The sequence below is a fragment of the Silurus meridionalis genome, chromosome 17 (assembly GCF_014805685.1).
Source record: "Silurus meridionalis isolate SWU-2019-XX chromosome 17, ASM1480568v1, whole genome shotgun sequence".
NCBI lineage: Eukaryota > Metazoa > Chordata > Actinopteri > Siluriformes > Siluridae > Silurus > Silurus meridionalis.
The window spans coordinates 20,162,639-20,178,746 of record NC_060900.1 but is presented as its reverse complement, the minus strand read 5'-3'; the positions used below and the strand labels follow the sequence as shown (position 1 = coordinate 20,178,746).

Sequence of the window (16,108 nt, the reverse complement as noted above, 5' to 3'; positions counted from 1 at the left end):
ATTGAATGTCAGGGTGATAACAGTAACTCCATTTCATGTAGGGCTGCATTACACCATGCTGATGTGGATTAGTTATGAATAACAATACAATCCAAAGAGGTTTTTTTTTTCAGTTGTTGAAGCTCAGCAGTGTCAAAAGCAATGTAAAGTTCTAAATTGAAAAAAGAAAAGAGCAAAATAAGAATGCACAATGTAGCAGTAATATTGCACCGATCTTTATGGTGTATGGTTAAGATATACTGTATCCATACTGTTATAGATTATGGTTAAGACATACTGTATACATGCACTGATATATATCCCATAAATTGATTAGTCAACATGGCTTTAAAACCTGTGTTGTGCTTGTTAGTAACTAGTTACAGTTACTAGTTACTTCATTCAAAAAACGAAATTACTTTGTTGATTACTTACACCAAAAAGTAATGCGTTACTGTTAAAATGAACTTTTTAGTTACTTTTTTAAAGAACGTTCTTTAATGTTCCCATTAATGCCCTTTTATGCGTTATGATCTATACAAAAAACAAAACTGACTTAAACACAAAGTAATTTTTAAACACTATTTTATTAAAGTCAGACCAGCACAAACTAAATATCACAAGGATTTCTGAAATAAATAACAAAACAAGCTGAATAATATATTCAGAATCCAAAACTAAAGTGGCTTCTGCATCATAAAAGCTGTTGTGTTGAGCCCTTAAAAAGGTTCCTTTCACAGCTTAAGTATGAAAACTATCAACAATGTACAACAGAACACCAGGTTAGCTTCTAGCTTCTAGCTTCGTCGAGGCATGGAGTTCCTTTAGGAGCTTCGACAGATTGGAGTTGCTGTTTATCGCAGTAGACACGACCTTCAAACCAGAAAGACACAGCTTACATTTGACTAAAACGTTTTTGTCTTTATGCTCAACTAAAGTGAAATAATGAGCATATTTCCACTTTAAGAAACTCGTCTTGCTCTTGCCTCGACCTCTATCACTGCTGCACATACTTGAATAAACGGAAACACGCCCACAGTGCGTCTTCTTCGTGTTTACAGTGGTTCATCCACCAATCCTACAATGCGTCGCTGCTGTAAACAGGTTAGACTGTAGGCTACACTTCAGCCCAAATTCATTCATTTAAAAAAGTAACGGACAACGCACCATACGGTAACGGTAACGGAGTTACTTTATTTAAAAAGTAATGCGTTACAGTACTAGTTACGGTCAAAAGTAACTGCGTTACAGTAACGCGTTACTGCCCAACACTGTTTAAAACTATAAACATAATGGCAAGACACTGTAAATTGTTTGTGCTATTGGTTTTATTATTGTCATTATCAGTCATCACCAGTATTATTCCCACTTCTAATAGCAGTGGTACAAATAAAAATAAGAAAAAAATCAAAAGCACTCATTCTAAGTCATGGCTTAACATTTTTCCCGATGTTTAAAAAAAAAAAGAAGAGTGTGGGTAAGAGTAAGAAAGAAGAGTGAAAATCGAAATTCTGTAGCTTGAGGACCATATGGAGACTTGTGAGAAGGCCGCCATAAGTCGAAGGCTTTTGTTATGGAAATTATACTTTTTTTGGCACTTTTCATTACTGTGCAGCCAAGCTGGGCACTTAGACAAAAGACAGAAGGGAAAAAAAAATGAAAAAAGAGAGAACATCAACAGATCTCGTAATACAGAAAATGATCCCATGTTGACAACAACTGGTCAATGCAGCCGACAGCAGATATTAGCTAAAGAAGGCGTGTCCCTGATTTTGTGTTTTCTGTCCAGGCTTTTACTGGTACCAGTTTATACAATGCAAAAAAAAAATCTAAGAAAAGAGAAAAAGAAAAAAAGATCAGTTTTTTTTCACATGCAGTGTCATATTATTGCTGTGAAATATTTACAAATATATTTACAAGTTCATCATAGAGGAACAATGCTTTCCCATGAAATTCTGTTAGTAGTCCTCTGGTGATAGTCCTTAATAGTGAACTGTGACCTTTGGACCACATGTCGACCGGATTCCCCGTTTTAATACTGGCATTGCTTGACATACATTAAAAATGGTTTAACATTTGATTGCTAAGTAAAATAGAGAGGTAAAGCTAGTCATGAATCTTCAAATGTCCTTATAAAGGCTAAGGGCTGTTACTAAGGGCTTTGCATAATAAAACAATTCATTATTCAGTGGGTTTCATCATTGCTTTTAATCTTAGGCTTTAGGTTTGAAAGCTTGTGTGCAAGAAGAAGAAGAAAAAAAAGAAAAATGAGCGATAGATGAAAAATAATGACTCATTCACAGACATGATGCATTGGTGGGTAATGAACTGGGCTGAGAAGCTGTGAGCAGGAAAAGTGTCTACATGCTGCCTCTGTTGCTGCGCTTGTAGACTTGAACCGCACTGATTTGAAGACAATGAAAGTCAATTGTTAAGGGAGAGGTCATGGATGCGTGGGCGGATGGATGGGTTGAGAGAATTGAGGAAGAGAGGGTGGGAGGCGAGGGGATGGGCCGAGAAGCTCATCTCTGATTCCCTGTGGGTTTTGCACTATTACGGATATTGTGTCGTCCGATTTAGAATATGCAAAGCGCTGACAGTGCATTCGCCTGCTGCTGGTTCGACCTTCATCGTCAAGGTCAGCCTCAGCCTCAATTACTCTCTCTCTGTCTCCCCGCCTGTCCACTAGCACCTGTTCACCCTGAGAGAGAGGGAGCGAAGAAGAGAATGACAGCCTCGAAGAAGGAAAAAAATACGGTGAAAGGATATGAGTTATAAAACTACAGAGAGAAATAAATGAAAAGGAGAGGAGGTTTCAGTGAAGACTTGTTTAAGACTCTATCATTCAATTCACTGAGCTCTAATCTGGAACTACTAGAAAGGAATAACAACACCACACACTTGTAATACTACACTCTATGTCTACATCACAGAGTTTGAACAGAATTGCATTTGCTGCTGCACGCCACCCGTGCTGCCGTTACTGTTCTGCTTACTTCACCCTGTCACCGGTGACAGATATTCGTTTTGAACCTCGTTCCTGACCCAACGTCAAATGCCGCCTGTCTAGAAGCTACGCTTCACATCACAGAGGCATCAGCGTTGATAAGGAGGACATAATGAGACAGTGTATGTGTCCTTCTTTCTACAAAGGTTTTATTTTTAGCACACTGAAAGCTAGGTGCACGTACAGACCGCACTGTAATGCTCGAATATTAGCCTGCAGGTTTCTCTGACCTGTCAGGTCTCTCTCTCTCTCTCTCTCTCTCTCTCTCTCTCTCTCTCTTTCTGCAAGAGAAGCCATTAAATATAGCATCACTATCCTTTGGACAAAAATCTCCATCCCTTGGCCCACTTCATTTAGAGACCTGTTCTGATTTGCCTCTTCCAAATGTAGCGCAGATAAAAGTGAGGCCTAAATGTGCCACAGATGTAGGTAATCTGGATAATTGTTGTTGTTCCATCGCTCGTTTTTTAGCAGCCTGACTTCAAAGGCAGGGTGCTGATTGGGGTAAATGATGAGACATACAGTACGCTAAAAATGATCATAATGACCTAGCTATAACTGAGACTATTTATCCTTTAATCTTGTACATGTCAACGTCACTGTGATTATAGATATTAAATATCATTGTTGCAGCCTTGTTTTTTTAGTTATCAGCACTGCAAACATTACATCTAAAAATATTGGCTCTGATACTTTCCCTAACCATATCCATAAGGATTGTTGAATTATTTGAAGGTTTATATTGTTGTTAAATTATATACAATGGGATTATGAGAGCAACATGTCATAACATGGGCAAGATAAACAAAATAAACAGATGGCCTACATGGGACAAATGAAATAAATTTAGTGAAAAATCATATGTGGAAAATGAAAAGCATACGGTCTACAAATCTACACATTGTGCATTAAATGCATCTATAAAAAAATTCACTTGAGAAGATTACGTGGCTTTTCTATAAGGGAAGGCAGTGAAGCATTCATCCAATGTGTTGATGCAGACCTAAAGCATGTCCTTGAATAAATAGTATAATAACAATATATCCGATCCCAGCTCATTAGATCAGAGTTTAACTACAGGCCGAGACACTTTGCCTCAGACATTTACAAAAACTTCAGGTCCGATGTTATTTACTTGCTCTCGTCTACGATTATCAAACTTGCAATGTGGCATGTTTAAAAAAAAAAATCTATTCAGGATATGTGACACTAGTCAAGAGTGAGCAATGTGATGAACCACACAAACGAAATAAACGAATTAAAGCAGTCTAATTTGCAGCCTTATGTTAATAATTAATGGATGTATTTTAAAGTATATTGTAATATTCAGTGATGTTAGTTTTCTGGACTTTTGTAAGCCAGGAATCTTATGTAATCGGAATTTTACTAATTATTTTTATTACTATTAGGTTATTGTATCATTATCCTGATAATTTGTCATGAATGACACAGAAAATAATTAAATTATTTGACTGAATGTCAGTGTAAATATATGATTACACAGCGTCGGTTAGTTAGTGCTTGTTAGTTCGATAATATCCCTAGCTACAATGGCTGATAAAGTTAGAAAATAAACTACATCAATTTTTTGTTGTTATGGACACTACTAGTCAGTTTAAAAACCAAAATGGCTTGTTAATTGTGATTTATTTACCACTGGAGATGAAATGAGTCATGTTTATGGAAATAAACGAAGTCTTACTATTATCAGGGTTCAATGTGTGCCCCGAGCATCACTGAGGGATGCTTTTCCCAACTCAAAGCTAATTTATTTCAAATAAAAATGACAATAACGAGATGGAGGATGACTTTGTGGTTTGTGTTCAGGCTCGTTCATTTATTGCCCTAAGTGGTCTGCAGACAGGACAGCTATGATTATACAAGTCCATTGCTGTGCCAAGGAAGAATTATTGCCTGTGAAACAAAGTATCATTTCTAACTTCTCAAATGCTGTACATTGTTCCTCTTTAAAAGAAATAAAGGACAGAAAAAGCTAAAAGCCACATGGACTTTTTCTTTCCTACAGTTTCATCATGCATATAAACATTTTTTCTTTCAAGAGCAGCATCTTACAAGGTCAATGGCGGTATTTAGTATTCCAAATACACAGATGAATAAATTAAATAAATAACACCAATAAATAAGAACAAAAATAAATACTTAAATAAAAGTATAAATAGTATATGAATAAATAAATAAATAAATACATAAATAAATATATAAAAGAATACTGACATGGTAAGAAATGAGGTCACTCTTTTGACAGGGGTGAAGGATGGACAGGGAGTCTGGAATGGATGGGTGAGAGGTCGTACCTGCCTCTTAGTGAGGTAATATCTAGACTGGAATGGGGGGGGGGGGATTTCCAGGAAGAGGGAACACATGAAAAGTCAGTTTGAGCCAAAAAGGCAGAGGAAGACCTGCATTGTGGGTTGAGATTGCTTCTAAAATGTCCTCATTCCAGTCACTGTGAATTGTGAGAATGATTTGTATCATGGAATATTGCATCCTGTTAAACAGGACCAAAAACTACAGGTTTGAAACCGGAAAGTGTCTCTAAGTTACACCTTCCTTGTTTAGTCCTTAATGTCTGCACGTGGTGAGAAAAACACTGTATTCTGAAGAGTCCATAAAACAGTCCCATTTCCAAAGATCACACCTCCATGAAATATTGGGTTGGTTGGCACAAAAAAAGATAAATAAAATGCTGGAGTTTGGGACTGGAATAGAAAAATAACACCCGTTGAATTTAAATTACTAAAGACTGGTGGAAAAAAGTTTTCAACTTTTTAGTGGCCTTTTTTTTTTTGCAAATACTGTCATTATTGACATTGTCATAAAAGTTGGCAGTTGCAAAAGAATTCAGCTCTTAGCAAAACAAAAAAAGCAGCATAAAAATACATGAGGTCATTTTTTGTTTGTTTCTAAAAAAGGAAGGAACACTGTTGTCCTTTTTTTGTCTTAGTATTTTTTTTTGTTTGTTTTCATATGATTTGCTATAAAATATCAGGATTCTAAATATTATTACTATCATTGTTGTTATTATTTGTATTATTATTGTTATTATTATTATTATTATAGTCATTGATAAAAATTCACATGCCAGGCCTCATAATAAGTGTGTATGTTTTTGTGTAGTTGTGTGTGTGTGTGTGTGTGTGTGTGTGTGTGTGTGTGTGTGTGTGAGAGAGAGAGAGAGAGAGAGAGAGAGAGAGAGAGAGAAGAAGAAACTTGGAGTATGTTGTCATGTATCTGTGGACAGTTAGCAATAAAAGTGAAGAAATATCCAGCATTAGTTCATTTTTTTGTCTTCTCATTATTGTTTTGCTTTTTCTTCTCCAAAGTGATCTCAGCGAAAATATTGCTTTCTAAAAAAGGAGGGGGAAAAGGCGCATTTGTTTCAGTGTGTGTGTGTGTGTGTGTGTGTGTGTGTGTGTGTGTGTGTGTGTGTGTGTGTACAAGGGCTTGGTGAAGGATTAATTAACTGTAGATTTTTTTCCTTTCTCATCCATTTTCTCACTGTGTGGTGCTCAGTTCTCAGAGCCAGACTCATCCTCATCTCCGGATCCCTTGAAGCAGGCCGACTCGTAGTGCTTGTTCAGGTATGACTTGAGAGCAAAGGTCTTGTGGCAGCGCTTGCAGCGGTAGTGCTTGAAGGCAGAGTGTGTCTGCATGTGGGCGCGGAGGTTGGAGCGATCAGCGAAGGCCTTGCCACAGTGGGCACATGCGAATGGCTTCTCACCGGTGTGTGAGCGCATGTGGCCTTGCAGCAGCCATGGGCGGCTAAACGCCTTGCTGCACACATTGCACTTGTGCTTGAGGTCGTGTGTGAGCACATGCATGGCCAGCGCTGGCATAGACACATACACCTTGCCACATGTTGGACACTTGCGCGCCATCTTGCTGTCTAGGCTGCGATGCGTCTGCTTGTGGCGGCTCAGGTTGGATGACGTGGCATACGTCTTGCCGCACTCGTTGCACGTGTGTCTTGCACCCGACTCCTTCACGTCTGCGCCACTTTTGCGTGCCTCCTTGGACTCGCCTCTCCTGCGTGAACGTCCATCTGAGATGAAGAAACCATCTGCTGTGTAGCCATCACTCTGGCTTTCGGATTCTCCACTGTAGTAGCCACGGGCCGTCAGGCCGGACTGAGGGCTGTCAGGATGCTCCAAGTCCGGCTCACAGTACTCCTCTCCTCCACTGTTTTCTGGAGCATAGAGTGGATCAGACACAGCCGAGCTAAGCTTCTTCTCACCCTGATATGCTGATGGACTGATGTAGTCCTGGATGTAGCCTGTAGAATAGAGAAAAGATTAAACAATTAAATTTCTAGTTTATCTCCTACCACTAAAGCCACACCCCTAAAACACATATATGCTAGAACATCTTAAAGCTTGTTCAAGCCACCTGTTTTTTTCATTGGTAGGCCATATAATCTTCAGGTAAGTAGAAATAATCCAAGTCATGATTGACTGGATGTTAATGGTCCACATAAGCTGATATTTTCTTTTTCATTCCAAGAATCTACATGCCACAGAAACATGAATTTGGATAGTGTTTTGACTTTTGACAATTTTGACAAATTACTCACACCGTATTTAATGCTAATATGCCTTAATCATTAATAAATAATAAAAAATTATATAATTGTTACAGACATTAATTTCTTTAGTCAAATACTACTATAAAAGTGAGAACTTATGACTGCTCATATCATAAGTAAGATAGAGTTAAACCACTGTTAATTAGTTATTACGTGATAATGATGATGATGATGATGATAATGATAATGATGATGATTATTATTATTATTACTATTATTATTATCATTATTATTATTATTATTATTATTATTATTATTATTATTATTACTTTTGTTTGATTCGGAGTATATTTCAGAGTACTTAAATATCCCTTTACTGATTGTGTGTCGAAAGTGTGAGTGTGTCTGTTGCTAAGGCTTGTAACACAAAGATAATTACTTATTAAATGTTGTAAATGTATTGGGAGTACAGCCATTTGTCTCTCTCTCCCTTGATCTCTCTCTTATAGATAAACTAATCTTATTGACTAGCTGAATTCCATTGATAAGATTACCGAATGGCCTCTATGGGTAAGTGGTTGTATACATAATTTTTTTTTTGTCTCCATTACTTCATGTACGAAATCAGTGCTAGGGGCTTGTGTTATGCTACGGGCTACATCATTCTTTTCCTCACTCCAAGCCTCGCATTAGTCCTGTTTGAAATACAGTCAGACATTCAAGTAGAGTCAGTGCTCAGAGTAATATTAATAAAGCAATTCTGAAGCCAGACATATTGACTGCTCTTTCATCGCAAAGCAACCCCTTTTTTTGCACTTGTTCACTGCTAGATAAATGACCGACCCCTGGCACATCATTCAGAGACACAGACAGAGAGAGACATAGCGAGAAAGAAAGAGAGAGAGACACTCGGGTGCTGCTAAAAGGTTTCCTGGCAGCCGCTGGGTCTTTTAAATCATTTCAGCCACATTATATCCGCGCCGGAGTGGCAGCCGTTCGTCTCGATGTTTTTAACCTAATAGCTATTGCGTCGCACACTGGGTGAGAAATCCTCTATCACATTTAACATGAGAACTAGACAGTGTCGGGGAAAAACCATTCCACCAGTCCTCTGAACGCAGCAAACCGAGAGAAATGAAGTATTGACTGCCTGTTAATGAAATTCACCGTTTCCATGCTGATCAATAGCCTATCTGCTGTTAAAAAAAAAAAAACAGTGCAACTGGGCGTGCAGTAAACAAAGCAAAAGTGCCAGAGTCTAAGGAGACACACACTATAGGCCTCGGTAACCAAGCTACAGTCAAAGAGAAGAGCAAACGGATTAAGGCAAAAGAAGGAGGAGGAAATTGCTGTTATTGTCCTTCGAGGGTCACAACATCACCTGCCTTGCTGCCGTAAGCATGTTGAAGTGCCTTGAAGGGCCGGGATCATTATTAGACACGCAATTAGAGCGCTTTTAATGCCCTGCACTCCAGCAGCCTTTTCACTGCACAGCAATTCCAGAAGCAGTGCCTGCAGAGGAAGGCAAGCTCAGCGAGGTTTACGGTGCTTAAGGTGCTTACGCATGATAAAAACCCAGCACAGCCCTGCACATGATAACGATCCTATAGATAGCATTAGGATCAGGCAAGCAGAATCACAGAAGTATGAAGAATGAATTTTTATTTCTATTTAATTATCTACTTCATATAATACACCATAACAGTGTGATATGTAGTCCATCAAATAATTTATTCATAATTGTCTGGAGTTGTTTCATAAATGAAGAAAAGCCAACATTGATCTCTGTTCATTACTCCTGCCATCAGTAACCAGATAGCATTTAGTGCAAAAGTTTTCTTTTTTTTTTCAGGGAAAAAAATGAAACTAAACCAAGGCACAGCTTTTGTACCTTTGTATCTTTTACATAGAAAAGTGCACCCCTTTAGAGCTTTGCTCAAAAACTAATTGTGATCCATGAATGTATCTTAAAGCCTGATGAAGGTACATTATATTATATTTCTAGGAGAAATATGCAAATGTAGGGTTTAAAAGCTATCCATGTTCGAGGATACCACCTCAGGAAAGGTACAGTTAAGTTCTATTTGTAAGAACAGTACAAAATTAGACAGCATTTGGGAAGTTTGCATTTTGACTTGAGTCAGTGACATTAGCTAAAAAAATGTATATATAAACAATCTTCTATATCTTGCATTTCTTATAATAGCTAATGAGGCAGCAGGTTATGAAGGTGAAGCCGTTCAGAATGCAACAGGTCCATATTGGCCTGTGTTGGATGTTCTGCAGAACTGTGAAGTCTGGCACTTCTTTTTTTTTTTTTTTTTACATTAAAACAAAATAGAGACCTGGAGAAATGATCAAAATAAGTGTAATTATGTGCCAGTCAATAGTTCAATGTTAAAGCCACATATTTTATGGTTTCAGCCTCTGCCAGATGCCTCTAATAGGCCACCATTGTGCCCTTTTGATCAGCATCACCTTTACTTCCTGCTGTGGCTGGAGATGGAAGGTCATTAATAAAGACCTCAAAAATCAGATCTTCTGAAGGCTAATTGTTTATGAGGGTCTGGGAATAAAAACTCTGTTTTAACTCTAGCATACTAAAATATGTGTAAATGTGAAGGTTTTTAGAGCCCTATAAAACCAGAGAATATTAGACTAGTGGAAAATTCAATTATGCTAAAAAAAATACTAAAGCATTTTTCCAGAAATAGAAAGAAATATTGTGATATAATTTCATATTGCACAAAGCCCAGATCCCACATTGCTCATAAACATTACAGCACAGCATTCAGCAAATGTTCTCATTCAAAACAACTTAAACACAGACCAATTTAATGGATTAACTTTGACATTGACTGTAAGCGTTTTTTCTGTTTTTTGCGATAATAGAAATGTAAAATAAAAAACTAATTAGCCAGTCCCTTTTAAAACAGTTTGAATGCTAAATAAAGTACTATTCAACATGTTCAGCTACTGCTGAAGTCTTTGTTCTTGAGGTAACAGACATGCTGCTCTTCAAGATTAGTGCTGATGCATGGCAAAATCACTCACCCACAAATGCAGAGCTGTTTTTCCATTTTTTAACCATTTTTTTGTGCAGTAGTGTGCAATTTTTGGGCATCACTAGAGATCGAGAAGAAAAGCAATGTAGGCTAATGTGTGATTTCGTTTGGAATCAGGTTGTAAAAATTTTACTACACTGTCTTGTACATCAAATGTCAGAATAAACACGTCCAGGTTTTTGCAAAACTGCACTTTTATGTAAGCCATCATAAAATCAAACAGCATGAGTTATAAAAACTTCTAGCTATTATATGACTGAATTTGCTGGGGGTTTTTTTGCAACAGGTGGGAAAGCAACATTTTCTTCATCTCTGACCCTTTCTCTTGCTCAGTCTAAATCTCCTGTCAGCTTATCTCTGAAAACACATCATAGCACGACAGAGGGGAGCGGACATCTGCTGCCCAAATCTGCCCAAAGATATTGAGAGAGAGAGAGAGAGAGAGAGAGAGAGAGAGAGAGAGAGAGAGAGAGAGAGAGAGATACTGAGGGAGTACAGAATGTCCCCACTTTAGCTTTGCCTTGTCCAGCATGTGTGTATTTAAGAGTTCAGCTTCCATATCTGTGATGCTATTTGTCTTTTTGTCTCTCTGGTTATGGTGGATGTGTGTACATTTACAGTACATACTGTTAATCATGTATTTATTAGCAATCCTGCCTTTTACATTCTCATTTTCCTCATTTTCCTTCATATGTTTAACCCCCCTCCTTTCTTTCCGGTTGTTCTCTACTGTACTTGAAGGTCTCTTGTGGTGTCAGTGACTGAAATCCTGCCCCCCCAACTTGGTTTCATATGTTGCAAAAGGAGGGGATGGAGACCGACAGACTGCGAGAAAGAGAGATCTGCTAGAAAGAAGGATGGGGGAGGAGAGAGAGAGAGAGAGAATGTTAATATACATGCCATAGGGGGTGGACTGGACGGTGGTGGAAACTCAAGGGCAAGACAAGCTAAGGACAAAAGCATTATCTAATCATGCCCCGGGACACTTTTGGTCCAAACAGCATCACTGTGCGTGCAGCAACAGGAGCCTGTCCACATAAGGAAAGGGACTTAGCACTTAGCATTAGCAGTCGCAGCGAAACAAGCCCGTTATCAGCAGCACGCCAGAGCGCGATCATATGGCCTTATTTACATAAGCCAATCGCTACTCCGTGACCTGGATTGTGTCTGCACATTGCCCGGGTCAAAAAAAAAAACACACAAAAGTCCATAGCTACACAAGCAGGAGCTTGGGAGGGACAGGGGGAGAAAAGAGGGATGAGGTGAAAGAGGGTTTAGGGATTATACAGGAGCCAAACAAAACAGCAAGCTTTACTGAACATCTGGTGATATTTCTCTGATTTAGTCTAAAATCATCAGCATGAAATTCACCCTGTTTGTGCTATGCTACAGAAACAGTCAAAAGAAAGCAGTGATTTAGAAGCTGGCAAGATAAAGATATTGGGCATGTGTTTGCATAAAGCGATAGACATCCCACACTTGCATACACACATACACTCAAACTCACCATTCTCACTGAGCCGGATACCCAAACTGGTTACAGAGTCCGTGATGGAGCGTGTGAAAGTAAAGGACTCATCCAGGTGATGGTGATGATGATGATGATGATGGTTAGATGCCGCCACAGGAGACGAGGAGAAATCATCCAGCTTGATCTTCTTCACCAGAAAGGAGCGGGGCATGATTCACACGCACTAGAAGCACTACGCATGGACGTCGAAGAGGGGGAAAAATGGGGGGGAAAAAGATTCCTGGAGCCAAAAAACAGCAATGCTGCGGCGAAAGCTGAATCGTGTATCCGTGTATCTGCTCAACTTAAAGAAAAGGTAAAAAAATCCAAGAAAAAAAAAGGGACTAAAAGAATGAGGGATGGAGATTAAGAAAATGGAGAGCAGGCAAGAAGAGAGACGATGGACGATGCAATGCTGAGTGTGTGTATGTGTGTGTGTGTGCGCGCGCGTGTGTGTGTGCTCTACTGTACAGACCACACGCACATGCATACACTCCCTCACTCTCCCATTCGTGGAAGAAGAAAAAAAATCAGGGGGGAAAAAATGAAAACACGTTCAGCACTGGATAGCTCCTGGGCTGCAGTGGGGGCCACTTAGAGAAAGAAAAAGACAGAAAGACAGTGGAAGAGGAGAAAGAAAAGACAGAGTGAGGACAGAGAGAAAGAGAAAGAGAAAGAGACTGTGAGACTAGCTGAGATCAGCAGTCAGCCAGGCTTATATGGGGCGGCAGTGGGAGAGAGATCAGGTGGTACTCAGCAATGGAGCTGCTTAGCTTTAATCCATCAAATGTCCCCCGGGACACACATCAAATTACTACTGAACCGTCTGTGCATTCACACACACACACACACACACTCTCTCTCTCTCTCTCTCTCTCTCTCTCTCTCTCTCTCTCTCTCTCTCTCTTTTTCTCTCTCTCACACACAAACACACAGACTGGGGAACACAACCAGACCCCCAACTGACAATCCGCCTCCCCTACTTTCACCCCCACTCATTCACTTGGCTAGAGATAGAGCAAGAGAAAGAGAGTAGGAGGAGGCAGACAATAAAGCCATGTGGCTGGGGGGGGCGCTCCATGTCCTGTTCTCTATTGTTTTCGAATGAAGTGACACAGTTTATGTCGCGCACTCTTGCACGCTGTGCATCCTTGCACTGCCTTCCATCCTCCCACTCATCCATGCATCCCTAGAATACCCTGAGACTACTGATGCATCCATGCACTGTTCATGCAGAAACAGCTCCACATAAACGCACCATGCTAACCACTCTACGGAGTCCTAATCCCAACCCATTTTCTACACCATACATACATAGCAGTGCTGCAGCCCATCATTTACCTTCGACTTCTTCTTCCATTTGCCCTACTTTGCCCTCAAGATGTCTGCCCTGCTATGTGTAGCCAATTAATTACGAAATTAATTAATTTTAATCTTCATCATCCTACACCATGTTAAATCAGAGCATACATATGCTAATTTGAGACGGATTTAGAGTAGGATTTAGAGTAGGATGCAAACGGTCTAATAGGAACTGCTTCTGATGCTGGACCTGAAGGACAAATACAACAAGAATTCAAATCTCCACGTTGCTTTTCAGAGGCAGCATAAATAAGATCTTTTAAACAGCCCTCTTGATTGAGTGATCACTTATTCAAACCTTACATATTTTTTAAATGTACATACCCAATAATGTTTACAAAAATTGCTATGTGTGATACAGCAGCCTGGCAAACATTCCCTTAAGGCTTCTGAGTACTGGATCTTAAACACCCAAGTTATCCTTAAATTACAGTATCAGTCTCTGCCTGAAGCCTGGAGGCTGCAGCTTTGTAACGGTAATCATTTAAAGTGCGAAGAAGCCTTAAAATGATCTTAGTGTCCCTCAGCAGAGCTGTAAAGGAGCTCCCAGATTATGCTGACATATGGTGAGGATGCTTCCCTGCACCATGCCAGTGTTCTTTAAAGCACCAGTCAAAAGGCCCTCAGTCAATGTAGTGTTGTGTTGTTCACAGAGAGCAGAGGTAATGTACTTATTACAACTTAATTGCTTTAAATTTATGAGAATGGGTAGCAACTAGTAAAAATGCATCTGTAGGTGGGGCTTTTTTTGTTGAATATAGCTAAAATTGTGCTGTTTTCAGCAATAAGATAAAGATGTATTCTATAAGCTCTCAACAGCAGTCATTGTAATAAAAACGTTTATAGAAATAGAGTATAAGAAAACATCTGGATCAACTTCTTGACATCTAAAACTGTCAGTTTCAATTTGGACAAATGCTGATTTTTTTATCAGAGATATTTTGCTATTTTATCAACAGAGTAGTGCTGGGTATGCACTATATTTCTTTTTTATTTTAACCATACACATGATATATTTTTTAATCCATAAATGAATATAGTTGCTTCTTGTCTGTAGGTTGTAATCAATGTTAAAAGCTAATATTGTTGATTACATCCCCCCTGTTAGCCAGGCTTTATACACTCACTGAGCAATTTATTAGATGCTAATAATGAGTAAGGCCACCCTTTGCTCTTAATTCTTTGTGGCATGTACACAAGATGTCGGAAATAATGTTGCTTTCAGGTGCAAATCTCTCGTTGTAGCACATATCAAGGATTTTCTGTTGGATTGAGTTTAAGAATACTTTAGGATTGGGTCATGGTGAATTAACATGCTAGAAGTAGCCATGAGAAGATGGGTAAATTGTTTCCATGAAGGGATGCACATGGTCAACAACAATATTCAAATATGCTGTGGCACTGAAGCGATGATTGATTGGTATTAACAAACCCAAAGTGTGCCAAGAAAATATGGACTCTAGACACAAGGCAGGATGGTGGGTCAATGGATGCATGTTGTTGGCATCACATTCTGACCCTACCATCTGTGTATCTCAGTAGAAATCGAGATTCATCAGACCAATCTACATTTTTCCAGTCTTTAAACTGTCAAGGTTGGGTGATCCTTTGCCCACTGCAGCCACAGCTTTCTGTTCTTGGCTGACAGAAGTGGAACATGATGTGGTCTTTAGCTGTTGTAGCCCATCCACCTGAAGGTTTAACATTATATGCATTTTGAGATGTATTTTTTGCTCAACACTTTTGCACTGAGTGCTTTTCTGAGTTACTGTAACCTTTCTTTTAGCTTGAACCAGTCTGGCCATTCTCTAATCAACGAGGCATTTTTGTCTGCTTTTGAACTGCGACTCACAAGATGTGTTGTTTTTTTTTTTTTTATTGGCCAATTCTAAGTAAACTCTAAAGATTGCTGTGCTTAAAATTCCCAGGAGCTCAGCACTTATACATACCATAACCTGTCTGGCACTGAAAATCATACCATTGTCAAAATCACTGAGATGCAATTATATCTGCATGATTTTATAGACTGCACTGCTGTTATTGGCTGATGAGATAACTTCATTAATAAATAGGTGTACAGGTTTTCCTTATAAAGTCCTCAGTAAGTGTATTAACATGGTAGTTGTGGTATAGGTAGCAAAATGATTAACTAAGTACTTTCTAGCTGCATTTTCTACTAGCAAGGTGATTCTACAAGCAGGATTAATTAATATTTAATTAACAGAACATGTTAATAGCACTAACAAGACACTCAGGTATTTTTAGCTCATTGAGTTATGTAGCTTCAGGTATGTAGCTTTAGATTACACACAAAACAAATGACTCAAGATGATTACTAGCTGCTAAAGAGAAACCTGTTTACATGAACAGATTATTAAGAAAAATAAAACAGTTTATTATAGGTTTTTTTGAAGAATAGAAATTGACGACGGTGTGGTGGGCCATCTCATATCCGAGAGATCCCTAATGTCTGTGATACATTCTGGCTCTCCCTTTTAGTTATGCTGACATGGCGAGTCTTGCCAAAGTCCCCAACTGCACAGTTTCCTTAACTTTGATTCAACAATAAGGATACTTAATAATCTATATTTTTCTCTGCCCGTTACCCCTCTTCTCTCTCTCTCTCTCTCTCTCTCTCTCTC

General features: G+C 39.0%; 1 protein-coding gene across 1 annotated transcript; it reads right to left on the bottom strand.

Annotated features, from left to right (window-relative positions):
• Positions 1–1,309: 1,309 nt before the first annotated feature.
• scrt2 (scratch family zinc finger 2) lies at positions 1,310–12,745 on the bottom strand. Its single transcript, XM_046870275.1, has 2 exons — positions 12,102–12,745; positions 1,310–7,280 (listed from the first exon to the last, which is right to left on the bottom strand). The coding sequence occupies exons 1-2, from the start codon at positions 12,274–12,276 to the stop codon at positions 6,517–6,519; spliced, it is 939 nt and encodes a 312-aa protein (XP_046726231.1). The 5' UTR covers positions 12,277–12,745; the 3' UTR covers positions 1,310–6,516.
• Between the last annotated feature and the right edge of the window lie 3,363 nt (positions 12,746–16,108).